Source organism: Camelina sativa, chromosome 1, assembly GCF_000633955.1.
Source record: "Camelina sativa cultivar DH55 chromosome 1, Cs, whole genome shotgun sequence".
NCBI classification, from domain to species: Eukaryota; Viridiplantae; Streptophyta; class Magnoliopsida; order Brassicales; family Brassicaceae; genus Camelina; species Camelina sativa.
This window is the reverse complement of record NC_025685.1, coordinates 9,868,310-9,892,365: the sequence shown is the minus strand read 5'-3', so window position 1 is coordinate 9,892,365 and position 24,056 is coordinate 9,868,310. Positions and strand designations below refer to the sequence as shown.

The 24,056-nt window shown below is 35.5% G+C and overlaps 6 protein-coding genes across 14 annotated transcripts in view; 4 read left to right on the top strand and 2 right to left on the bottom strand.

The window, feature by feature from the left end:
* The window catches only part of LOC104786173 (calcium-transporting ATPase 9, plasma membrane-type-like), a 7,754-nt gene extending 954 nt beyond the window's left edge, over positions 1–6,800 (bottom strand). The window contains exons 1-32 of one of the 2 annotated variants that reach the window (XM_010511533.2): positions 6,588–6,800; positions 6,397–6,513; positions 6,268–6,307; positions 6,066–6,178; positions 5,846–5,977; positions 5,661–5,750; positions 5,495–5,564; positions 5,289–5,359; positions 5,125–5,208; positions 4,961–5,038; positions 4,809–4,880; positions 4,626–4,709; positions 4,447–4,529; positions 4,250–4,358; positions 4,121–4,176; positions 3,994–4,036; positions 3,829–3,912; positions 3,582–3,719; positions 3,437–3,502; positions 3,252–3,350; positions 3,002–3,112; positions 2,664–2,831; positions 2,348–2,572; positions 2,152–2,268; positions 1,946–2,044; positions 1,702–1,839; positions 1,481–1,581; positions 1,341–1,386; positions 1,123–1,257; positions 940–1,047; positions 762–853; positions 541–661 (exon numbers count right to left, since the gene is read on the bottom strand). In XM_010511533.2, the coding sequence (XP_010509835.1) occupies positions 556–661; positions 762–853; positions 940–1,047; positions 1,123–1,257; positions 1,341–1,386; positions 1,481–1,581; positions 1,702–1,839; positions 1,946–2,044; positions 2,152–2,268; positions 2,348–2,572; positions 2,664–2,831; positions 3,002–3,112; positions 3,252–3,350; positions 3,437–3,502; positions 3,582–3,719; positions 3,829–3,912; positions 3,994–4,036; positions 4,121–4,176; positions 4,250–4,358; positions 4,447–4,529; positions 4,626–4,709; positions 4,809–4,880; positions 4,961–5,038; positions 5,125–5,208; positions 5,289–5,359; positions 5,495–5,564; positions 5,661–5,750; positions 5,846–5,977; positions 6,066–6,178; positions 6,268–6,307; positions 6,397–6,513; positions 6,588–6,776 (3,264 nt within the window). In that variant the 5' untranslated portion in view covers positions 6,777–6,800 and the 3' untranslated portion in view covers positions 541–555. Of the gene's footprint in view, positions 1–76; positions 662–761; positions 854–939; positions 1,048–1,122; positions 1,258–1,340; positions 1,387–1,480; positions 1,582–1,701; positions 1,840–1,945; positions 2,045–2,151; positions 2,269–2,347; positions 2,573–2,663; positions 2,832–3,001; positions 3,113–3,251; positions 3,351–3,436; positions 3,503–3,581; positions 3,720–3,828; positions 3,913–3,993; positions 4,037–4,120; positions 4,177–4,249; positions 4,359–4,446; positions 4,530–4,625; positions 4,710–4,808; positions 4,881–4,960; positions 5,039–5,124; positions 5,209–5,288; positions 5,360–5,494; positions 5,565–5,660; positions 5,751–5,845; positions 5,978–6,065; positions 6,179–6,267; positions 6,308–6,396; positions 6,514–6,587 lie in introns of those variants that run through there. The other variant, XM_010511525.2, reaches the window with a different exon arrangement.
* LOC104786190 (GATA transcription factor 24-like) lies at positions 6,758–10,864 on the bottom strand. Of its 5 annotated transcripts, none has more exons than XM_019227261.1 (9): positions 10,661–10,864; positions 9,602–9,910; positions 9,372–9,467; positions 9,162–9,295; positions 8,942–9,073; positions 8,516–8,621; positions 8,340–8,405; positions 8,157–8,245; positions 6,758–6,824 (listed from the first exon to the last, which is right to left on the bottom strand). In XM_019227261.1, the coding sequence occupies exons 2-8, from the start codon at positions 9,893–9,895 to the stop codon at positions 8,177–8,179; spliced, it is 897 nt and encodes a 298-aa protein (XP_019082806.1). In that variant the 5' UTR covers positions 9,896–9,910; positions 10,661–10,864; the 3' UTR covers positions 6,758–6,824; positions 8,157–8,176. The 5 variants fall into 5 exon arrangements, with proteins under 5 accessions (XP_019082806.1, XP_019082810.1, XP_019082804.1 ...); XM_019227265.1 differs by having other exon boundaries at positions 6,803–6,821; XM_019227259.1 differs by lacking the exon at positions 6,758–6,824 and having other exon boundaries at positions 7,889–8,245.
* LOC104706056 (putative F-box protein At3g21170) lies at positions 11,637–13,033 on the top strand. The gene has a single exon (XM_010422187.2). It carries the CDS (start codon positions 11,755–11,757, stop codon positions 12,892–12,894), a length of 1,140 nt encoding a protein of 379 aa, XP_010420489.1. The 5' UTR covers positions 11,637–11,754; the 3' UTR covers positions 12,895–13,033.
* Positions 13,457–14,682, top strand: LOC104786139. Of its 4 annotated transcripts, XR_002036760.1 has the most exons (5): positions 13,457–13,540; positions 13,635–13,746; positions 13,844–13,950; positions 14,047–14,252; positions 14,332–14,682. XR_002036760.1 is itself a non-coding variant. In XM_019241342.1 (3 exons), exons 1-3 carry the CDS (start codon positions 13,839–13,841, stop codon positions 14,368–14,370), a joined length of 345 nt encoding a protein of 114 aa, XP_019096887.1. In that variant the 5' UTR covers positions 13,756–13,838; the 3' UTR covers positions 14,371–14,682. The 4 variants fall into 4 exon arrangements, 2 of the variants coding, with proteins under 2 accessions (XP_019096887.1, XP_019096874.1); XR_767456.2 differs by having other exon boundaries at positions 13,478–13,746; XM_019241342.1 differs by lacking the exons at positions 13,457–13,540; positions 13,635–13,746 and having other exon boundaries at positions 13,756–13,950; positions 14,047–14,240.
* Positions 16,545–17,959, top strand: LOC104786128 (putative F-box protein At3g21130). The gene has a single exon (XM_010511468.1). The coding sequence runs from the start codon at positions 16,604–16,606 to the stop codon at positions 17,855–17,857; it is 1,254 nt and encodes a 417-aa protein (XP_010509770.1). The 5' UTR covers positions 16,545–16,603; the 3' UTR covers positions 17,858–17,959.
* On the top strand, positions 18,813–23,692 carry LOC104786120 (mannosyl-oligosaccharide 1,2-alpha-mannosidase MNS2-like). The gene is made up of 14 exons (XM_010511456.2): positions 18,813–19,193; positions 19,295–19,342; positions 19,543–19,704; positions 19,935–20,047; positions 20,458–20,523; positions 20,674–20,845; positions 21,379–21,468; positions 21,704–21,828; positions 21,932–21,997; positions 22,239–22,347; positions 22,441–22,542; positions 22,677–22,757; positions 22,866–23,036; positions 23,188–23,692. Exons 1-14 carry the CDS (start codon positions 19,014–19,016, stop codon positions 23,443–23,445), a joined length of 1,743 nt encoding a protein of 580 aa, XP_010509758.1. The 5' UTR covers positions 18,813–19,013; the 3' UTR covers positions 23,446–23,692.

The window sequence follows — 24,056 nt, the reverse complement described above, 5'->3', positions numbered from 1 at the left end:
CTCAGTTTTCATCAAGTGTAAGCAATTTCATTATTCTCTTGTTTTTATTTGTAAGTTTGCTTCAATATAAGTTGGGTTTTTTTTGCATTCTATAAATTTTGCTCTATAGTGCGAAACACATAAATTGTTTGTAAGATTGATTTAGTGTTGAGGGTTTCTAGTGAAGGAAGAAGAAACATGTGAACTAAGACAAGGATGTGATCTTGCTTTTCTCGAAAACCATGTTCATTTTTCCTCAAATCTAGTGGTAATCACACAGAGAATCCTCCATGTAAATACAACACTTTTGAAACCAAACCAAAGACTAAGCCAAACTCTCTCGTTAGTACAACCACAAATCCAATTCAATTCACAGTTGCACTTTTACATCATACAAAAAGAAGAAATAGGAAAAGGGACAAAAGAATTGAATCATTGCAGTATACATTTGAAAATATTTTTACCATTTAAAAAAAGAAAGAAAGGTTAGAGGTTTAGGCCATTGTCACAGGTTATATATCTGTTATTGCTTCTGTAGTTCCAGTATCGAGGAAGGTGAATCTAGTTTTTGTTGTTTTACGCACTCCTTGAAGCTTTGTATTTACGGAACGGTTTCTTGAAGTAGACGCTCAACGGAGTCTTGGGCACAGGAATCAATTTCCCAACAATTGCAAGTGGCCAGCTGCATAAGGAAGTAAACAAATTGTTCATTCAGAGTTCTGTTAAAACAGGAAGCTATGTTTCATAAACACTGAGAACAAGTTTGGAGAAATTGGACCAACCTGACCAATCCAATGACAATAGAAGCAAGCCATAACTGCCAGCTGAGTCTAACCGTGTGGGCAAACTTTCCGAGGAAAGTAACGATGAGTATCTGCATTTTTTTACCAGAAGCATTTTTACTATCAAAGTCTCAAAAGAGAGGAAACAATTCAAGGTGGCTTTGTGTGATTGTCATACCTGAAGTATAAAAGTGACTCCAACAATTGCGATGAAGAGAGGGTTCTTAGATACTCCTCGGAAAACATTCATTTCATCAGGTTTCCTTGCATTGAACTCGTTGAATATCTGGAAGACTTGCAAGATTAAAAACAACTACAAATGTTTTAAGACTAGATATGAAAGAAGAGATGATTTGCTTACTTGACACATGACAAAGGCATTGAATATCATAGTGTTCTTTACTTCCAAAGCATGTGCATGGTTGTCGTGGTTCAAGCCAAGAATGCCTAAGCCTGCAAAGTTGAGAACTAGGAGAACGGCCACTTGATAGAATGACTGCGACATCCCCAGGTTTCAATATCAGATATTTGCAAGCTAGAAAAAGTATTTGATGAAAATATCAATCAAGAGAAAGTCACCTGAACAAGCAAGTTCCTCCACATGATGTTTGTAATAAGAGGTTCCCTGCAAATCCAAAAAAACAAACCATCACGAACCATAAGAATGAAACCACATTTACCTAATTTTGTTTCACTAATCATGGACATGATGTTTATACCTTCTTCCAACAGGGGTCCTATGCATAAGGTGATCAGTTGGTGGCTCTGTAGCGAGTGCAAGTGCTCCAAGAGTATCCATAATAAGGTTAACCCAAAGTAGCTGCATCAAAAAACACCATTCTCTGTCTTTTATCCTCCATAATTTACCGTGACTTAAAAAGTTCAACCATTTAAAAAGCATAAAGGTTCATCCTCGAGAGAGAGGGGAAGATTAGTTTACCTGGACAGCTTTTAGAGGAACATCACCAGAAGACATTGCTGCTACAACATTGATTATCAGTGCTGCAACATTCACAGTAAGCTGGAACTGTATGAATTTCTGAATATTTGCATACACAGAACGACCCCAGCGAACAACCTGAAAGAGTAAACAGAGTTGTGTGATTCTAAAGGCATATAAAGGAATAGCTGTGGAAGTAGTATACACTCAAAGATGATAGTTTTATACAATATAGTAGACTAACCTTTACAACTGAAGCAAAATTGTCATCCAAAATAATGATGTCAGAACTCTCTTTCGCAACTTCTGTTCCTGATATACCCATAGAGAGACCTATATCTGCCTATACTCCAAAGCAACAAAACAAGAGTCATATTTGGAAATAATAAAACACAATATCAACTGTTGAAGAACTTTTTTATCTTATGAGAACGATAGAGGGTTACTAACCTCATGGAGTGCAGGAGCATCATTAGTACCATCACCAGTGACAGCAACAACATCTCCATTCTTCCGTAACGCTTGAACAAGTAAAAGCTTGTCATTAGGCGAGGACCTACCCATAACCTGCATTTTTACACCCTATGTTAGTGTTTGAAAGAGAAGCAGTAAGGTCATATGATCATTGAATTTTTTATTGTCATACCGTTATTTTCTTGGCTACTTGTTCTCTCTCTTTTTCAGATAGTTCACGGAACACTTTTCCTTCGATGATAGTAGGCTCAACGGCGTCTGTATCTGAAGAAAGTATACCACACTCCAAAGCAATTGCTTTTGCTGTTTGAAGATTGTCACCAGTCACCATTCGTACCTTAACACCAGCACTGGTGCAGATTCTCACTGCTTCTCTGACACCAGGACGACAAGGATCCTATATTGCATTGATCAAAATTGAAAGCATCACATAGTCAACTCATAAATCAAACCAATAGTTACCAAAGAAAGGCTTTCAGAAAACAAACCTTTATTCCAACGATAGCAAGCAAAATCAATTCATCTTCTGGTAAATCCCATTTATCCAAGTCCTCTTGTTCCTTGGGAACTTTGTTCAGCTCTTGTGTTCTGCATGCAATAGCAACACAACGCAAGCTATTTTTCGCCATGCTGTCGATAGCAACCCTGAAAAATTCCTGCAAAACAAGTTTCCAGACACGATTTTTTTTGAAATTTGAGATGAAAAGCATAGTGTAGTCACAAACTTGGTCTTCCTACGCTAACTGCAGAGAGTGTCCAAGTCAAATTTTTAACACCGTTTTTAATTCAAAAAGTTTGTAATTTCAAATTCTTTTAGTAACCTCACCTTCTGGCTATCAATGGACTGAAGAGTACCATTTGAGTCCATGTATTGTGTACAGCAAGCCAAAACTATCTCTGCTGCTCCCTTCCAGTGAATGAAAACTTCAGAATCACCCTGCAGTCATTTAGTGTTTAGTTACTGAAATCTCAGCAGAACATAGCGGTGAACTGAACCAGCAGCATACTGCAATGCCTCCACAGTAAAAATAAAAGTTCTGTATTTTGAAAGTTGGAGAAAGGATCAATGAAATTACTCGAAGCACAGCAACACCTCCACGCTTTTTCTCTGAATTGAAAGGGAAAGCATGGATGATAGCAGACTCCGACCTGATGGTCTCAAACTTCATCCCCAACTGCACCAATAGCTTCTTTTAAGTATATTTGCCCATACAGAGGAAAAATATTCCAAAGATGGACCAGGTAAACGAACATGTGATACCTTATACGCCCAAGACAAGATAGCCTTCTCTGTGGGAGATCCAGAAATCTCCACCTCTCCACCATCCTACATAGAGCAAGGAACTCAGCATTTTCCTTGTTTCAATCCATAAGAAGATTCAACAATATTAGAGTAGAGAAACCACCTTGGGATGAAAAATGTTTCCTGTAGTGTTCTGTGCCACTCCTTCACTTATTAAGTCAACAAGTTTAGGATGGAGTCCAGAGGGGTTGTCTGCTACATCCATCTTTGATCCTCCAGCATAAGTCTCAACCACAGTCATCTGAAATGTTTCAAGGAGTAAAGTTAGCTATCTAGAAGGGTATGATGATTTTCATGTCAATGAAGAAGCTCCCCATAACGCTGATACTGAGTTTTACTGAGACACTGACCTGATTCAAAGTTAAAGTTCCAGTTTTGTCACTGCAGATTGTTGTTGCTGATCCCATGGTTTCACAAGCTGAAAGCCTCCTAACCTGTTTAGAAATTGAAAACGTTGTTAGAAAATAACCAAGAAGAAAGAATTAAAGCTGAGAAACACATGTCTAGATTCTTACCAAAGCTTTGTCTGCCATCATCTTTCGCATTGAGTAAGCCAAACTGCAAATTTGGAGTCAAGAAAAAGTACATCAACACAATGTAGCTAGTTATTTTCTGAGTGGGATGATATCAAGTAAGACTTACGTGAGGGTAACTGCTAAGGGAAGTCCCTCAGGCACAGCCACAACCACAATAGTAACCTAAACAAGAGCCAGAGTTAATTCATATGTCTAACTAATAACATAATCTAAACTTCGTGGGATTAATACTTACAGCGATTGTAAATATCTTTACACAATCATCTACAATGTCACTGATACTTGTCGTCCCTTTGATAAACTGAGTCGCTCCATTAGTATCTTGGGTAGTTCCCGTAAAATATCTGTAAAAATAAACTCACTATTATAGCCCACAACATGGCATGAAGTTGTAAGCCAAGAGATTAGTTGACAAAGGTAAATGAAGATTACCTCACAAGAAGAGCCACCAGGACAACAAGAGCCACTGAGAGCCCCACTATGCCGATGAAGGTTGCAAGACCATTTAACCGCACCTGTACAAGATTACCAAAACGAACTGTTAGGCTCCTTCAGGACATTGTAGTCACCACAAACCCAATAAACAAGTGATCAATCAAGATGATATATACCTGCAAGGGGGTTTCTTCACCAGTATCCTCTGAGATACTTGCCATCAACAGTCCCCACTCAGTGTTGATTCCAACACCAGTAACCTGTTCAAAGACTTACAAAGAATTAACTACCAGGAAGAGTGAACAAATATGTGAAAACAGAAGTAAAAAAGAAAAAGGACAAAAGCCTTAAAGATTTACCAGCATGTTACCGACTCCATCAGCTACTTTACAACCAGACATTAGAAAAGGGGACTTTTGATCCTTGTGAACCTGCAACAATGGTCTGTATTAGCAAGTAAAAAGAGAATATAAAGCATAGAATTGCACAGGCAGAACCATAATGAACTCACAATCTTGCTTTCACCGGTCATGCTAGATTCATCAATAGCAAGAGAATGACCACTAATCAGCACTCCATCCGCAGGGACCTATATGAATACAACAATACAATAAGGCCAAATAGTTATTTAATTCTGAAACCACGGATGGAATATAAAAGACAAAGTATACATACCTGGTCACCTATTCTAAGAGGTATAACATCTCCGACAACAACGTCATAGATTGAAATCTTCACTGTTCTCCCTCCTCTCATGACCTGTAAGAGTTTTCGTTTATTTAATTATCAGCTCAAAAGAATATGATTTCCAAAACAAACTAAGATCTTAAAGCAAGCACCTCCAGTTGTATATTTCTTTTTTCATCGTTGAGGTTTTGAAACTGAAGAGATTGGCGATAGTCACTAACAGCTGAAAGAATCAAAAGATAAAGTGTAAAGAACGATTCCATCTTAAATGAGCAAGATTGGGAATGTTTTCAAGAATTGTCATAGAACATGAATACAAATTGTAGGTAGTAGACGAAAGAAGCATGTATAGATATACCTGTAACAACAATGACAAGCAAAACTGCAAAGGCAATGCTTCCACCATCAAGCCAACCTTCTTTCAAACCCTGATCATGGAAGTTATAACCAAAAGAAAGAAGTAGATAAAATTAGTGCATTCCTGATTTTGAAAAAGCAAAGAACTTTACAAAAGGAAAGCATACCTCTGTCTTGATTCCCAATGCCAGTGATGTTATAGCCGCTATGATCAAGATGATGAGAGTTAAATCTTGCCATGCTTCCCAGAGGAACATCTTTTTGGGAAAACACAGAGTCAAAAACGTATGAGTTATATCCACAGACTGATAAATAAACACCGTCGATGAAGTTATAAAAAGGATTTGCTTACAAAAAAGTTTTTGCCCTTCTTCTTTGGATAGGTGTTAGATCCAAATGCATTCTTCCTATCTATCACCTCTTTCTCATCCTCATTGATTCCTTGCTCCAGATTTGACTTCAACTTCTCTGCAACACCTTTGACCTGAAAGATCATATATATCTAATAATGTGAGTATCATCAAATCTTCCAGTCTATAAGACAAAGATGATGAGAGAGTCTTGAATCATACCCCTCCATGTTGCTGCAAATTGGTCATGTTCTGGTTCCTGGTCATTGACACAAGCTTTTCGAGATCAATGTCAAAGTTACCAGTTGAAGCAGCTGGTGTTGATGAGCCAAACGCTGATTGATCCCAAAATAACAAAGTAAAGATTAATAATCATAGGAAACCAAAAACAGAGATATGATTGAATTATGTGAGATCATCATACCAAGTTGTTGTTCCCCAGCCAATTTAAAAAGCAATGCTGCCTGATTCATAAAAGTAATAACAGACGTGAGATCAAGATAACAAACAAACAAGATTGTATATGATAAGAAGAATTATAAATATTTAATACCCTAATGACTTGAGCATGTGCCCTGATCATCCTCCTTCGATTATCATAATGTTCTTCTTTATTAAGATCCAGAGTGTATCGAAATCGACGTGATGCGTTCAACACAAGAGCCGCTTGCTGCACAATTGATGATGATCACAAAATATCAAATCAAGGCAAATCAAAGAAGAAAGAAAGAAAGATATGTATACCCTCCAACGACGGAGAGATTCGACGGAAGCGTTCTTGGTGTTATCAATGTCAAAAGGATCATTAGGATCATGTTCGAGCTGTTCATGATCAGAATGATGTTCTTCAGTTTTAGCCGAACCAGCTTCCATATCGTCGTGACGACCTGACATTGACGTCAGAAGCAATCCATTGCTGGACGAAGTGCTCATTCTTCCTTCCTTCCTTGTAGGTCTGATCACGTCTCAGGCTTCTTCCTTCTTTTCAAAAATAAGGAAGAAAAAGAGAAAAAAATATAACGCAAAGAGAGAAAGAAGAAAAAAAATAGAAACGACCTCCTTCCTGTTTTATGGATTTGGTCGTTATGAAATGGTGTGACGGAGAGAGAAAGGTTTGCCTAACTCGTAAGAGAGAAGAAGAGAAAGGCAACAAAAAATAAAAAGAAAGAAAANAAAAAAAAAAAAAAAAAAAAAAAAAAAAAAAACAGAAACAGAGCCACTCTCTTCTTTCTCTTACCTCTGTGTCAATCACAGAGAAAAAAAAAAGAAAGAGAAACTAATTTTGAGCTTTCCTAACAAAATAACCCAAAAAAACAAAAACAAAACTAAGAAGAAAGAGAGAGAGTTTCAATGGAATGAGTTCATTACTATTTTTGGTTTGGTTTGGCAAAATTTGTGGAAAGTTTGTTTTTTTTTTATGGGAAAGAGAGAGAGAGAGAGAGCACAATGAAGGAAGAAAGAGATTTTCCCGGGAAAGAAGAACATGGTTGCATCTCTTTACCATTAAATTTAACATGGTGGCATCATATCTCTAATCAATCTCTATTTTTTATATAAAAAATTATTAAAAAAAAACAAAGATTATTCCTTGTTCTCAGACAATCAGATCTAACTATATTTTTGATTGTTAGTTCTTGCCCAATTCATTGGAAACTATTACAAGCAAAAAAAATAAATCAATTTTTAAATTTTACGGGAAAATGACATAAATTAGTAAAATTAGTTCTTATATATTTATTGTAATATTTTGATAATCTATTGACTATTGTTCACCTCGTATCATGTAAAAAATGGTATACTCCCCAATTAGCTCCATTCCTTAATATACTCCAAGGAAGATAATGGAAAAAGAATTTGAAAAGAATAAAACAATGTGACAGAGAGAGAGAGAGAGAGAGAGGGGATAGTGAAGTTGCTGAGAAAGTTCGTATTAACCTGCTGAACGTGTGTACGACAATAAGGTCACTTGTGTTGCACGACATAACCAATCATTGTTTCGATTTTTATATATATTTAAGATTCCATTTATCTACTAAGTACGCTTGTTATTTAAATAGCATTGAACTAATTAGAATCAAAGTACAAGTTTTCCGTCTGAAAACTAATCAAAACACACAGGTGAGAGTGGCTGAGCATAGTGATTTTTATCTTTAATGATGAGTGGTGAGGTTCTAAATAATGATGAAAATGTGTCCTCAACGACTGAGATTACAACAGAGATTATGAACCCATAGAAACCCTAAACCTAACTCAGATTCGATTCCATCATAAAGGAAATGAAAAACAAATGTTTCTGTTGAGATCTTTTCTTACTTGCAATGGTTTCTCAGTTTTCACTGTGAGTTGCTCAGGTCACCAGCTACTCCGATCACTTGATCAGCCTCGAGATTTGGATCCTGCAACTAAGTGATTGAGAAACATAAATAAATGTATGTCATGTCCTGGTCAGAGCAAATCAATCTCCATCTCTATGGAAAACTGAGGTCGCTAATTCACCTCATTCACAGGCAGATTCTGGGGCGTTTCAGGAGGAGGGACTTTGGATAAGTCTCTAAGAGTCCCCTGATATTATATTGTCAAAGGAAATGTTATGGTTAGATTTATAGTCGGATAGATAGGCTAGATCAATGACTCAAAAAGTGATCTATCTGATAAAGAAATCATTAGCTAACCTTGTTTGCCCACATTAGTCCACATGCATTACAAAGTGTTCTTGGCCCTGCAGGTCCACGTCGCATCATTGGAGTTGACTTCTCACTTGTTCCACAGTGCCGACATCTTAACATGTTCACAATTAAAAAACATGAGAACAGAGATAAGCTTTGACAACTTAAGTAGACCAAGCTCATCTACAATGACTTGCAACAACATAGTCAGCTCAATTATTGTTATCCTTTAACAACTAGTGATGCCATGATGACAAGTATACGTTCCAGAACTGAAGTATATAGACATAATTTATGGAAGTGAACGTCCTAAACTGGTTACCAAATAAATTATTTCCATGTTCTAGAATTTAGAGTTGATTGAGGTTTTATAACGAGTTGGCTAAAGGTTAATATAACTGGTATGAGTAATTTAAAGCATTTTCAACTTACAAAATCTCTGGCTTCTGAGTCTCACTCCCTTCTACGGCCCAGCTTTGGCTTGACCCCCAATCTGATCCAGTGGATGGAGAATCATCATTGCTTGACTTAGCCGATGTGAACTGACCTTTCTTACGCTGCATTCTGCATGAGACAGACAAAACCTTAAGTACAAACAAGAGGTATCTCAAAAGCTTACAGACACAAATCCTAGTAGTTGACAAAAATGTACCTCGAGGCTACATCTTTCCTGACTGCGTAGCGAACTGTCTTATCAAAATTTCTCTCTTTCCGTTTCTCCCTAAATCTGATCAAAGAAGCTAACCGCTGCGGGACACTAAGCCTTTGAGGAGTACCAGATAGACCCTGGTTCATTTATTAGTCAGCCAAAAAGTCGATAAATAAACTAAATTCCCATATATGGTATTAAATCTATTATTACCAGTACCCTATTGTTCTGATGAGGTGATCCATAGGATGGCGGGAGTGTCTGTGGTGGTACTTCACGTCCACCAAGTAATAGAAGCACAGCTTGAACCTGCATTAAAAATATTAAGCAACACTTCAATAAGCGGGAAACAGAAAAACCATCCAGCTGGATACCTTGACCATATATATCCATAACTAAAACCATCAAAGAACCAAAAATTACTAAAAAAAAATAAAGTGCACCTTCTCAGGCGAGACACGGTCGAAAACATAAACTTGTCCCTGGAAGGACAACGTCAATTGATCTCCATTTTCAATACCACGGTCTACAACTTCACCGCGGTTATCAGCTGCGTTTCCAGGGTGAGTAGGAATGTCTGTCTCCACTCCTTCATCCATCCCACCATCAGTATGGTCATCCATCAAACCGTTTCCATGATCGATATGGTGCAAGCCCTGGTGTTCATACTGCACATGCATTGGATCATGTGCTACGCCAATGTGCATTCGACCATTGTTTCCACGATGTCCATTCATGGTCTTTATTCGTCACTTTGTTACCGATAACATTCAAAGAAACATAATATATTAATTAAGACTCGAATTTTCCTCAAGCCAGATTGTCGAAGACAGGAAAGGTTGAAGAAACTCAGAATAGTCCATAAAATTTATCACATTAAAATTGAGTTTGCAATACAAAGAAACTACTTAAAGCAAAAAGGAAGCTCATTAACGGTAACTCGATTAGTCACAATACATTCCCTACTTCAATAAATATTTTTGGGTTCTGACACAACAAGCTCTAAAGATTCTTGAAGTGATCTTTTAAGCATTTTTAACAGAGAATACACCAGCACTGAAAGTACAAAGGGAACTTTCTTTCAAAACAAGAGTAGAAGAAACTAATCTAATCTCGAGTAACAACAACTTAAAACAATCAAAACACCTTAAAACCCTAACCAAATCCAGTAACAAAATTACGATTATAGCTTCACATCAGCGAGGGAAACACAGAACCTGAACTACATGGCATCAATCAGATCGAATTGCAAAAAAAAAAAGAGTCTCCTTCTTTCACGCTCTCTTAAGTCCAAAGTCCCAACCTTTAAAGCAAAATAACAAATAAGACAGAACAATTCCAAATCCCCAATACTAACTACTTCCAACTAAAAAAAAAAAAAAAACCCACCAATTCAACATCTATCGCCCAGTTCCTATATCATACATACAAATATTTCTCACTTCCACACGGGAAACCAAAAAAAACAAAAAAAAAACTGAAATTGAGGTTAAAATGGGTACCTTATTGTTCACAGCAATCCAATCAAGAACGATGAAGAACCTTTTCAAAGCTAATTCACGGGAAACAATGAAAAGATAAAAGAGGATTTGATTGTACAAAGAGCGAACAAGGTTTAGGGAGACAAAAACAAAATACCAAAAGGGGTAAACGGAGACGAGAGCGAAAAAAAACAAAAAAAGGAAGCTCCTTTGATTGATTTTGATTTTTTTTTTTTTTTTTTTGGGTCTAAATGATTGTGGCGAAAATAAATAAATTTTACATTTTTCCTAAACACGTCATCGTTTCTTTATAAGCCAAACGGCGTCGTCTCAATAGAAAAAGGCTTGAGACTACTTTTTTTTTTTTTTTGGACCTCATCCTTGATTGGCTTAAAAAAAAATTAAACCTACAGTAATTAGTAATTACACATTCTTACACTACAAACAACACAGTTGGTTTAATTGATCACTTAACCGGATTAACCCACTCATACTGAACCGTAATTTATCTAAAAATGGTTTCCTAGCTTAGCAAATAAATTAAAAGATACAAATGAAATCATTTAAATTCTAAACTTTTAGTTTACTTAAATACACTTTAAAATACTTCTTTTTTTTTGTCAGAAAAAAACTAATAATACTTAATGAAAAAAAGAAACAATTTTTATTAAGGATTGAGCCAAATAAATAAAATGAGTACAACTACATTTACATTGAATTTTTGTTGAATCTGCATTTAATGTTACAACAAATATAACAAAAGAAATCATCAATTAATAATAAGAATTCAATGTTGAGAAAAAGAAAGCTATAATACGAATTAATTTTACCAAAATATTCATATATTTACAAACTAAATAAAGAAAAAGAAGTAAAAAACATCCAAAAAGATAGAAGAATTTATCTACTCTATCTCTTAATAGTCTTGATAACTATATATGATCTTCCCATAGTCTTGATTATAGTTATTGAACATATATAGACTTCTTAAATATGATCTTCCCATATTAGTTATAATTATCTTGATTCTCTCTCCCTCTGCTTCCGCTTGCTTGTTCTCTCCATTTGTGACTTTCTTTGAAAGTTGGTTTAATCACAGTAGTCGTGTGTGTCAGATGAAGTTCAGCAACCTTCCGGAGGGTTTGGTAGTTGAGATACTCTCTAGAGTTCCGGCTATATCTTTGGCAAGGTTACGATCAACATCCAAAGGATGGAACGATTTGATTAAAGATGGGAGAGTACTTGCTAAGAAGCACTTTGCTCATGCTCCAAGGCAACCTAAGGCTCTCTTGTTGATTGATAACAGGGTTTATTCAGTGAGTAACAATCTTCTTGGAGTTGACAATAACGTTGATGCTTTATCTGTTAATGTAACATGTCACTTTAGCCTAAAAGATCCTCTTTCTAATAATTCTTCAGAAGAAGTTGATATACTCGACGTCTTTCACTGTGATGGCTTGTTACTATGTAGAGTCAAGGACTATAGGCTGGTGGTTTGGAATCCATGTTCAGGTGAAACCAAGTGGATTCAACCTAGAGATTCGTACAAGGACGACGACTTTTATATTCTCGGTAGATCCTCTTGCAACCAGTACAAAATCTTGAGGCAGGATTGTATCATCGATTCTGTCCAACATCATTATGAGTATGAAATCTATGACTTTACCTCTAATTCGTGGAAGGGTGTTGGTGTGAGAACCGACTTGTATATTCCTGAGACTAACAATGGCATGTCTGTAAACGGAATTACTTACTGGTTTGATATATGTGAAGAATTCTTAGTAAGTTTTGATTTCTCAACAGAGAGATTTGGAAGTGAGCCTCTCCCACAATGTGATAGTGTTTTAGCTTTATCAGTGACGACTGGACAAAGGCAACAACTTTGTATGTTATCTATTCATTACACATATGTGATCATGGAAACAAATGTTCACTTATGGATAGCAACGAAGAGTGAGAACACGGGAGCAATGACATGGAGAAAGTTCCCCATAATAATCGAGGGAGTAGATCCACGCTATCGTTATCATTTTAGAGAATACATGAGTTTCTTCGCTTCCCTGGTGAAGGAGAAAGCTGTTGTAGTTTCTTGTCATAGACCCAACCGACATTCCAAGAACATCATACATATTGTGGTAAATGGTGAATTCATAGAATTGGGTCACCATGGTGCAAAACCTACACACGAATTATCTCCTACCCCATATCTCCTCATCTATGTTCCAAGTTTGGTTCAAATCCAACATGGTATATAATTCTTTGGAGGAGGCAAAAAGGAAAGCACCAAATCAGCTAGTGCATGGCCTTGTAATTGTCACACTAGTCTATGCATTATATAATCCAACTCTTGGTATTTCAAAGATATATATGTATTGCTAATTTAATTATGACTTGATGTTGGTTATCTTTTATTTATATATGGTTTGATCTTGATTATATATAAAAAATATTATTTTTCTTCTATCTGAACACCACGACTAGTGTGAAATAGAAAGATCCATTTTCATTTTTTGTTTTGGGTCAGAGAAAAATCCAGTTTTTTTAATGGTTTTATATAGGATTTTATTGTAATAGTTGTTTTAAGAAAACAATTTGTTTTTTTTTTTCTTTTTCCAAAGATATATTATATATGAATTGAGATATACACATTATTTACACATAATTCTAGTCTTTCCCTGTATATTATATTTGAATTTTCTTTATATAGTTTTGGGACACAAATCAGAGGATTAATTAAATTAAATTAGATAAAGGTTTTATGATTTTGGTTTTGAGAAATTATTTTGATTGATGATTACAAGGAACCCATCCTCATACGTCTACAAAAGCTTCTTTCTCTTCATCTTTCTGAGTAAGTTCGCAGTTTGCTCATCCATCCTTACGCTAACGACGACGATCCTTGTATGTTAAAGCTCCTTTCTCTCTTTATCTTTCCGAGTAAGTTCGCAGCTTGCTCTTCCATCTTTACGCTAACGACGACGATCCTCGTCTGCAGAAGCATCTTTATCCGATCCTTTATCTATCCGAGTAAGATCGCAGATTGCTACCTCTTTCATCCTTACGCTAACGACTAGCAGAGATCATACGCAAAAAATATCTTTATGTGGGTGAGTGCTCTTGATTCTCCACTATAAGTACCTAGCTCTTGATTTTCGTTTTCTACACACAAAATTATTTCTAATTAGCTTTATTTGATAACATGAGTTCTTCTTCGGGTAGCAACATCGTTGGGGATGCAGAAGCTGTTCCTGCAGCTAATGATGGCGGTTGTGGCGGAGTCAACATTCGGCTATACGAAGGACACGAGACAGGTAGATGAATCTTGTTTCGGTTTGCTTTCCTCGCGCTCCTTTCTTACTTTGTTTTGGTTTTGACATGGTTTGTTTTGTTTTTGTTTTTGTTTGCAGATTATATTACCTCGCTGATTCAAGATTCAGTTAAGTTGGAAACTCGTGATATCCATACGCTCCTTACTAATCATGAGATGCCGATATTACCCGTGATACCACACCGTCCTCAGCCACCGGCGTTGTTTATGGTGCCTAACCAGCTTGTTCTTGATGGTATTGCGGATGGCTACATTTGGCGGAAACGACAAAACGTACGACTCATGGTAAAATTTATAAACTGTCAATTTTGTTACTTATAATTGTCTAGCTCAATTTCTAACATATTTTTTTTACATATTGTAGATTAATGGTGTGAACGTCATCAAATGCTCTGTTTCATGAGAACACTACAGAATTCGACCGGAAAATGTTTCATAGGATATATAGTCTTATTAATGGCCAGGGAGATCAGTACTGTCTCGTTCATTACCATCATCGTCTAATCGACCGCCTGAACAACAAATAAACGATAACAACTTTGGGAGAAGAAAATCACATCACAGCTTCTTGATTTTTTCTCTCTCTCTCTCTTGGGATCAATTAGTACTTTAAAAAAAAAAATTAGTACTTTTCTTTTCTTGTCTGACGATTACTTTGTCAATATGCTTACTTATATTCTGGTTTGTTGTAATAAGTCTATGATCTGTTTCCTCATTCCCTTCGATCAGTCCCTCTTACTTATTATTACAGTACTAGATGAATACCCGCGCTATGCGCGGGCTTATGACTTACCGTTTTTTATAATTTTGCTATCGTTTTCTTAATATGTGTAAAGATTATTTTTGTTTTCTTAAATTGTAGAAATTTTGAAAAATATAATTTGATGTTTAATTTTTTAATACTTCACATAAGTTTTTTTTTATTTGGTAATTGAATGATTAGATACATGCATGAACAACTTTGTTTTGAGAGATTTAATCAGTCTACAATTCTTGTCTAAAACGTCAAAAAAATATATCAAATAAAAGCTTGATAAGGATGCATATTTTGTAACAAATAGGTTTTTGGTTAACTAAATTTTACATTCATGTTAGCTCCTCAATTTCTTGAATATAACTGTAAAATTTATTTTTTATAAGAAGTTTATATAATTTTCTTTTTGACAACTTCTAAATATTCGAATATTAATACCAACATTCATAAATTTATTCAACTATCTTCCTCTTTTTCTCTATATTTTTCTAAGCTAACATTCTACAATTTTATTCAACTATCTTCCATTTGATAGTGAACAAAACTCCATTCTTCTTCATATATAAAAATTTAATTTTTTAGGGACAAACCTCATGAATTTCTCTACAATATTAACCAATATCACGATCACTGCTGCAACTCTTCAAACTATTGACAAAATTGTAACCCGTTAACCATATGTTCATGGTTTACACCAAGAGTAAGAAGTGGCTCTTTGATTCACTCCTAATATCCTTTTCGCCTTTTGGTGATGCATCTATTTTCTTGAGATATATTCTAAACCTCTATAAATTCTTAACTTAAATATTCAAACTGTTTGTGATATATAAAAAAAGAATAGAAGATGTTTCATATTCCTTTTAGTTTAGATTTGTTTACTTTTAAGCAGGACAAACAGGTGGCACTCTCTCGACGTTGCTCAGTTGGTTATTGGTTTAGGTAATTTCATTGAGGTCATGAGTTCGATATCCATATCTCACAGTTTGCTTGGCTTTTTGATTTTACGAAACGACGTCGTTTTAGTGCACTAACGAAAAGTTAACTCCATTAATTTTTTAAAACAGAAACTTAACGTTATGCTTAAAATGGCTAAGTCATTGTAACTTCACTATTTTTTCAAAAAGTCAAACAAAACTTTGGGATTTAAATGACATTTCGTAAGTTCATGTATTTTTTGTTCTAAATTTGAAAGTTCAAGATTTTTTTGACATTTTTCCCAAGAAATAATACATCAATAATAATTAAATGCTGAGATTAAAAAAAAATCTAACAAAATATTTAATATCTGTAAATAAATAAAGAAAAAGAACAAGAAAATCTGGGTGGGCCAAAAAATAAAATTACTGAGAGTAGAGCTTTTTTTTTGGCTACTTCCCATAGATCTCTGCAAAATTCGTATTAATTGTCTTTTTTAATTGATTATTATTATATAGATTACTTATGTGGAGTATCTAATTAAAGTGTTAGTTTTCTTGGTTCGGTCACATTATTTACATTAAGTTTTGAATATGCATTTAAATTTTATTGATAGAAAATATAGCCAAAGAAACAATATAAATTAATAATAATTAAATTCTGATAAAAAAAATAAACTTTCTAAATCTAAGAATTAAAGATAACAAAATATTGTAATATCTATAAATAAAGAAAAAAGAAGAAGAAAATCTGGGTGGACCAAAAAGATGTGATATTCCCATTTTTATTATAGTGTAAAGTAAAATAAAAGATTCACAAGCTCTACTCTTTATATATATATATATATATATATGTGTGTGTGTGTGTGTGTGTGTGATCTTCTCATATTGATAGAGTAAGTTATAAAAAAAAATAAAAAAAAAGATTAACGATCAATAAGCTAGTTAATCACTGTGTTTTATAAGAGATGACGACCAAAAAAATTCCAGAGGATTTGGTGGTAGAAATATTCTCTAGGGTTCCGGCTGTATCTTTGGCACGGTTACGATCAATATCCAAAGGATGGAATGTTTTGATCAAAGATGGGAGAGTACTTGCTAAGAAGCACTCTACTAATGCTTCGAACTCTTCTTTGGCCCTCATGTTGATTGATTATAGGCTTTATATAGTGAGATTCAATCTCAATGGAATTCACACTAACGTTGCTCCCTCTGTTAAGGTAACTGGACTATTTAGCCTAGAAGATCCTCTTTCTTACGAAGAAGTCGATATATGCGACATCTTTCATTGTGAGGGATTATTGTTATGCACTACCAAAGACAATAGACTAGTTGTTTGGAATCCATGTTCAGGAGAAAATAGGTGGGTTCAACCTAAAAATTCTTACAAAGAATTCGATTTGTTTGCTTTCGGTTACGATAACAAATTATCTTGTTACAAAATCTTGAGGATTGGTGGATCTTTTCATGGTACCATATTTCAAACTGAGAACGAAATCTATGACTTCACCTCCAATTCTTGGAGGGTTGTTGTTGGTAAGACTATAGACTGGTCTATTATAGAGGATGATCACATTGTGAAGATTGTTAGAGAGATTGACTACACTCGTGGCATGTATGTGAATGGGAATATTGTTATAAAGGGTGACAACACTCGTGGCATGTATGCAAATGGAAATACTTACTGGATTGCTTTTACTCCAAACTTGGAACATGAACACCGCTATAATTATCTCTTACTAAGTTTTGATTTCTCTACAGAGATATTTGGTAATGTGCCTTTTCCAGGAGATGATGATATACATGCATGTTTTCCTTTGGTTTTATCTGTGACTAGAGAAGGGCAACAACTTTGTATATTGCTAAATGGTGCCCTTAGGGCCAACCATTATTACATATGGATAGCATCCAAGAGTGAGAGTACCGGAGCAATATCATGGACCAAGTTCCTCACTGTGTGGGACGATGGTCCCATCTATCATTTTGGGTTTAGGCATTTTAGGGCTGGTGGGTTGAGTTTTTTGGCTGACCATGAGAAGGAAATTCTATTGACTTGTAATAAAAACAGCCACGACCAATATTCTAAGAACATCATACACATTATGGGAAACGGTAAATACACAGAATTGGATCATCATGGCGCAAAACCTACACATGAATTTCCTAGCCCACTTCTCTTCTGCTATGTTCCAAGTTTGGTTCGAATCCAGCATTGTATCTAGTACTCTTTGGAGGAGGCAAAAGGCTAGGGAATCACCAAGTCATTATATGGCCATCTAATTGTCACACTAGTCTATGCATTCTCTAATCCAACTCTTGATATTTCTTAAGATATATATGCATTAATTGTTGATTTATATAACTTGTCTTCGATTTTTCAAGTTAAATGATGTTGGGTACGTTGTCTTTTGTTAAACGAGTATATATGTTGTCTTTGATCATCAAAATTCTTTTGATATCTTATAACTAATTAAGCACCGCGACACTTTGCTTTCTAAATGATGTAAAGACTTGGAGGAAAAAGAGCATTTCACATTAACAAAATTAGTTTTACCCAAAGTTGTTACTTCCACTTCTCTTCTTGCACATGTAGTTGAACGTGTGGTTTGATGACTCGGGCTGAATATAATAAGAGGAAACAATTACTAATCTTTGAAACAATAACGTATAGTTTCATATAAATAAATTTTCAATGTACTTATTGGTATCAAATTCGGATCTTAAAATCAGAATTAATGAATTCCAATGAATCATTTGCGTTATCCAAATTCGGATTCATTCACTCTAGATATTTGATTTTTTTTTGGTCAGATAAGAAGAAATTGCATACCGACTATTGGATCCGGTATCGTAGTTGCACGTCGATGATGTCCTCATCCCACTTGTTTTGTAAGCTAGTATCTCTTTGTCCTTCACCCACAATGTGTATAGGATGTTGTAGCATGTAGATGTAGGGGACCTTCATGTTATTTATCTTGGTGTTCGAAATTGGCGTGTGAGAGAAATCAAAAAAAGTAGTTTAAAAATAATATTCTTCTTCTCCCCTAGAGTCGTCAAGTCACCCAATTTTTGTTTTGTCTCTCTCCATTGACTTGACTCATTGTTTAAGGAAACCACAAAACCCAAAAACGAAGTCACCATTATCATTACCAAAGTACCAAACCCCACCAAATAAACAAAACAAACTCTAAACCAAAAAACCAACTTGATTCAAACCGGATCAATTCCCTCTCTTTACTCTCATCCGATCTCTTCTTCTTCTTCTTCTTCTTCTCCCTTTTTTTTGTTTTTTTTTTTTAATTCATGGTTTCAATCTCTTCTTCTCGTTTTCGCAATTTCGTCACCTCCGAGATCTGATCTGTTTGAGAATTGAGAGAGATGGCGAGGAATAATAATAATAATAAACTTGGAAGTGGTGGTAGTCATCATGGGATATGGAAATATTTCAACCCAGCGTTTTATCTCCGTAGACCAAGACGTCTTGCTTTGCTTTTCATCCTCTTCGTCTCTGTTTCCATAATTGTTTGGGATCGTCAATCTCTTGCCCGCGACCACCAGGTACCCTTTTTTTTTTTTTCTTTCTATAATCTGAATTGCCTCTCTCAATCTTGAGTTTGATGAAGTTGCCTTTTTTATAATCTATGCTGATGACTTTGCAGTTTGAAGTTTCCAAATTAAATGAAGAAGCTTTGAGGTTGCAGCAGATGGTAAGCTTATTTTTCCTTTGATGATGTATACCCAAAGTTTCCTCCTTTTTGCGTTTTCTTAAATACACAGTGGATGTGGCATTTAATGTTTCTTGCCTTGTTGGGGTTGTATCTATATATTTGGTTTTGCAAGACTTTGATTGACTTGTGAGTTAATTTCAATCTTGAGAAAAACTTATACGGTTTTTGTATTATGTTAGTTGGAAGAGGTAAAAAGCGTCACTAAGGATGTGTCTGTGAAGAGTTTGAAGGATGTCCAGGAAGATCCTGTTGATGCCCAGCGAATGCAGAGAGTTAAAGAAGCTATGATTCATGCTTGGAGTTCTTATGAAAAGTATGCTTGGGGACAAGACGAGCTTCAGGTACAGTTTTTATGTTTTTTTATCAGTGACAATGTTGGTTTCTGCAAATTTGGTGCTTTTTTTATATTGAATGTTTTAGCTGCAGTGCTATTAGGTTGTATTAAGTTTCAACACTTTTCAGAGGCTTGCAAGTATTGTGTTGTTCAACTAGTTAAGCTGAGAACAATTTCTGCTTGCAATAATATATGTCTCTGAAGCTATTTTGTTTCCTTCTTGTTTTGCACTATCAGCCCCAGACGAAAGATGGCGTTGACAGCTTTGGTGGTCTGGGAGCAACTATGATTGATTCATTAGACACTCTCTATATAATGGGTCTAGATGAGCAGTTTCAGAAAGCCAGAGAGTGAGTAGATTTCTTCCATCCTAGCCCATTTTTAGGAAGATTCTTCTTCGCATGATTGTTGTAAACAGGCTTGTCCCATCTTATTGAGAAAAAAAGTTGGCATGCTATTGAAATCCAAAGCTCTTAAATTCCTAAAAGCTATCATAAAACGAAGAAGTGATAAAATACAATAGAAAAGGCTATTGAATCTTTGTAACTTGTCTGTGTGCAAATGTTCACTTTTGACTGTAACAGGTAGCCTGTTTCAAGACAATACAGAAATTGTTATGGCTATAACTGCAACATGATCCTATGAAAAATCCTGTTTCTGAGCTATCTATATTGTTTTCTTCTCCATTAATTGGAGTTCAACTCACAACTTTGCCGGTTCATCTTTCCCAGCCTTCATTTGGTTCTTTTTTCATTTGCAGTTGGGTGGCAAGCTCATTAGATTTCGACAAGGATTATGCCGCCAGTATGTTTGAGACAACCATAAGGTTGCATTTAACAGGTTTACCATGTTGTTTTCTTTCCTGTACTGAGAAGAGGCATCTTGTTTAGGTTATTTGTTGTGTGGTGTTAACGGAATATGTGGAAAAGGAAGTATAGTATCTGCGCTTATAGCTTTTCTCTTTGTTGGCTTTCAGAGTGGTAGGAGGGCTTCTCAGTGCTTATGATCTTTCTGGGGATAAAATTTTCCTCGCAAAGGCTACTGATATTGCAGACAGATTATTGCCTGCATGGGACACTCAGTCGGGTATACCATATAATATTATCAACCTGAGACATGGAAATGCTCATAATCCTACATGGGCGGGGGTAAGTCCTAGTCGTTTAATGCCTATCTGTCATATTTCTTGTCAACCCATTTAAAGTCTTATGCATTGGATGCTTACTTAGTGAATATATATTTCCTCTTCTTGTCTTGCGAATTTTTGTATGCCTGGGAGCTATTTAGAGATAGTGGCCACAAGCTCCGTCAACAGAAGATGACTTTGTTGTCTGTTGATCTCTAACATGTTTCTAAAGTAAATTCCTAGTAGGCCAATAAAACTTTGAGATTTATAAGTTCCAATCACTTTCCTAGATGTTTCAGCACTCGCCAGGAACAAACTGTTCTGCTTTTCAAGTTATGTGACAATTAGCATTCTGTTTGCGTCTAGACTGTTTTAGAGTTTTAGCTGTAAATATCATGATGAACGTAAAGCTTCTTCATTTGCTAGGTATTGATTCACTAGCAAGCTCATGTTTAATGTTTATGGAATGAATACCATCTGATATATTTAGGTGTGTTCAATTAAGTACATGTGGTCTTTCGGTTTAGTTGATTGCTTACTTCTCTCTTGTACTAGAGAGACAGTATTCTTGCAGATTCTGGTACTGAACAACTCGAGTTTATTGCCCTTTCCCAGAGGACGGGGGACCCCAAATATCAGCAAAAGGTGCATTTCTCCATAACTTGTAGCACGAATGACTTACTACATATCCATCTGCTTAAGAGATAGTTATAATTTTCAATGAACGGGATTACATATTTCTTAGCTTATTCTATATATTTGTATTATATTTTACTTAGGAATTAAAGTTGGCAATAGGTCAGGAATCGGGATACATAGTCTAATTCATAGAAAATAATCTGCAACTCAATGGTTGACCTGTTTGTATCTCGTGTCTCAGGTAGAAAAGGTTATTTCAGTACTAAATAAGAACTTCCCTGATGATGGTCTACTTCCAATCTATATAAATCCCGATACAGCTCAACCATCGTACTCCACCACGACATTTGGTGCCATGGGAGACAGGTATTTTCCAACTTGATTGCATTTTATATTGCTTTAGTCTGATCCCTTCTGGTTTTGCTTTTAGTTTGATATGTGACGGTGTGACTGCTAATTTTTCATACAGCTTTTATGAATATTTGCTCAAAGTTTGGGTGTTTGGGAACAAAACTGCAGCAGTGAAACACTATAGGTAAGTTTAACTCTAGTCTATCGAGTATACATATGTATGTATTTCTTATAAATCAAATGGTAAACGTAACACTGGAACATTTGAAAGCTAATTAATTCACTCAGCTAATTTCACCCAGCTGCTATCACATTTGTCTTTCTGCTTGATATCTGCTTCTATTCTTTGCTGGTCTTGTAGTTTCTACATCTTTTAGCCAAACAATAATATTTAGTACTGTTATGGCTTGAAATCTTTGCATCAGAGATATGTGGGAGAAATCAATGAATGGTCTGCTTAGCTTAGTTAAGGAATCAACACCTTCGTCGTTTACATATATCTGTGAGAAGAGTGGAAATTCTTTGATCGATAAGGTAAGCCCGTCTAATCAATGTTTCCATTGTGATATGTAAAAATTAATTTGCCTGGTATCTCCAGTCTCATGTTCTGTCTCATCTTATATTCAGATGGATGAATTGGCATGCTTTGCTCCCGGAATGTTGGCTTTAGGAGCATCTGGGTATAGTGATCCTGCTGAAGGAAAGAAGTTTCTCTCACTCGCTGAAGAGGTAAACTTATGGCTTGAAGTATCTTTGATCATAGCCTCATAGGAGCTTCAGGTCGTCCCGAACTTTCTGCTTTCAAGCTGTTCAACTTATTTAGTCTGTTTGGCCTTGATTGATATTTTCTCACATATCTGCAGCTTGCGTGGACATGCTATAATTTTTACCAATCAACACCAACAAAACTGGCTGGGGAGAATTATTTCTTCAACTCTGGGAATGTATGTCATTTGTCATTTTCTTTATTTTTTCCAAAAACATTGTTTATTTTATGTGTAATTTGTTGTTTAGTCTACAATCCACAAAAAAAAAAAAAAATGATGATTCAGGACATGAGTGTTGGAACATCGTGGAACATCTTGAGACCAGAAACTGTTGAATCACTGTTTTACCTCTGGCGGTTAACTGGCAACAAGACATATCAAGAGTGGGGATGGAATATATTTGAAGCGTTTGAGAAGAACTCGCGTATAGAGTCTGGATATGTCGGTTTGAAGGATGTAAGTTTTCCTTAGACTCCTAATTAGATCCTGAATTGTTAAAACCTAGATGAATTGAGTTATACCATTCCACCATCTACATCATCATTATGTTAGTAGTGATTAAGTGTAATCCGATAGTAGATTCTAATTTCCGTTCAACCATTTCCAGGTTAATACAGGCGTTAAGGACAACAAGATGCAAAGTTTCTTCCTTGCTGAAACGCTCAAGTATCTATATCTCCTCTTCTCGCCCACAACAGTCATTCCTTTGGACGAGTGGGTATTCAACACAGAAGCTCATCCACTTAAGATTAACAAGTCCCGAAACAACCAGGTAAATAATCTCAAACAATCCAACCGCGTGCTGCAACGAAAACCGGCATTTAGAATACGCCAGAGGAATTACGGTCGGATAACAAAGAAGTAAAAACTCCCTGGAGAGGTCAGTCACATTGTGAATTCTTTGGAACCAGCATTTGTGATTGCGTAGGAGAGGGGCTCTATGGATATATATATATATATATTAACTGAGTAATGTAATTTAAGCTCGGCTATTCAAAAAGACCCTTTTACTTAAGAAACCATTTTTTTTTGAAAAATTTCAAGATAGACACTTTTGTTGTACAAGTTTGAACCAGAAAACCCAACACAGGTCTACCACAGTTTTACAACAACCTTGTGTTTTTGTATCCTTAGTTACAAAATTAAAGAGTATTATTTTATGGTTTTGTATTTTGTATTGGTTAACGTATATATATAAAAAAAAAAAGTATATGAAAAAGACTGAAATAATGCAGAAGAAATGTAATTGAAGCAACTTTTTTTTTTTTTTTTTTTTTTTTTTTTAANAAAGTAATTGAAGCAACCAAGAAAAGAACAATTGCAAATTTGCAATGGAATGAGACCAAGTCTCTGAAAAGACTCAAAGTGTTGACTAAATCTCCACGTCACACCAAAAAGAAGAAGAATGACATGGCTGCTACTCTAAATATGACCACAGATTCTCACCAGTCTTAAAAAAGACCTCACGACACGTTG

Bases quoted from the DNA above. Each gene is read 5' to 3' on its own strand.
- LOC104786190 (XM_019227261.1), bottom strand. From the start codon at position 9,895: ATGAATGGACATCGTGGAAACAATGGTCGAATGCACATTGGCGTAGCA. The intron at 9,296-9,371 runs GTAATAATAGAT...TAAATGAACCAG, and splicing joins ATCAGAACAATAGGGTACTG to GGTCTATCTGGTACTCCTCA. The intron at 8,406-8,515 runs GTTAGCTAATGA...ATATAATATCAG, and splicing joins GACTAATGTGGGCAAACAAG to GGGACTCTTAGAGACTTATC.
- LOC104786128 (XM_010511468.1), top strand. From the start codon at position 16,604: ATGACGACCAAAAAAATTCCAGAGGATTTGGTGGTAGAAATATTCTCT.
- LOC104786120 (XM_010511456.2), top strand. From the start codon at position 19,014: ATGGCGAGGAATAATAATAATAATAAACTTGGAAGTGGTGGTAGTCAT. The intron at 20,048-20,457 runs GTGAGTAGATTT...TTTCATTTGCAG, and splicing joins CAGTTTCAGAAAGCCAGAGA to TTGGGTGGCAAGCTCATTAG. The intron at 21,998-22,238 runs GTAAGTTTAACT...TCTTTGCATCAG, and splicing joins GCAGCAGTGAAACACTATAG to AGATATGTGGGAGAAATCAA.
- LOC104706056 (XM_010422187.2), top strand. From the start codon at position 11,755: ATGAAGTTCAGCAACCTTCCGGAGGGTTTGGTAGTTGAGATACTCTCT.
- LOC104786139 (XM_019241329.1), top strand. From the start codon at position 13,839: ATGAGTTCTTCTTCGGGTAGCAACATCGTTGGGGATGCAGAAGCTGTT. The intron at 13,951-14,046 runs GTAGATGAATCT...TTTTGTTTGCAG, and splicing joins ATACGAAGGACACGAGACAG to ATTATATTACCTCGCTGATT. The intron at 14,253-14,331 runs GTAAAATTTATA...TACATATTGTAG, and splicing joins GACAAAACGTACGACTCATG to ATTAATGGTGTGAACGTCAT.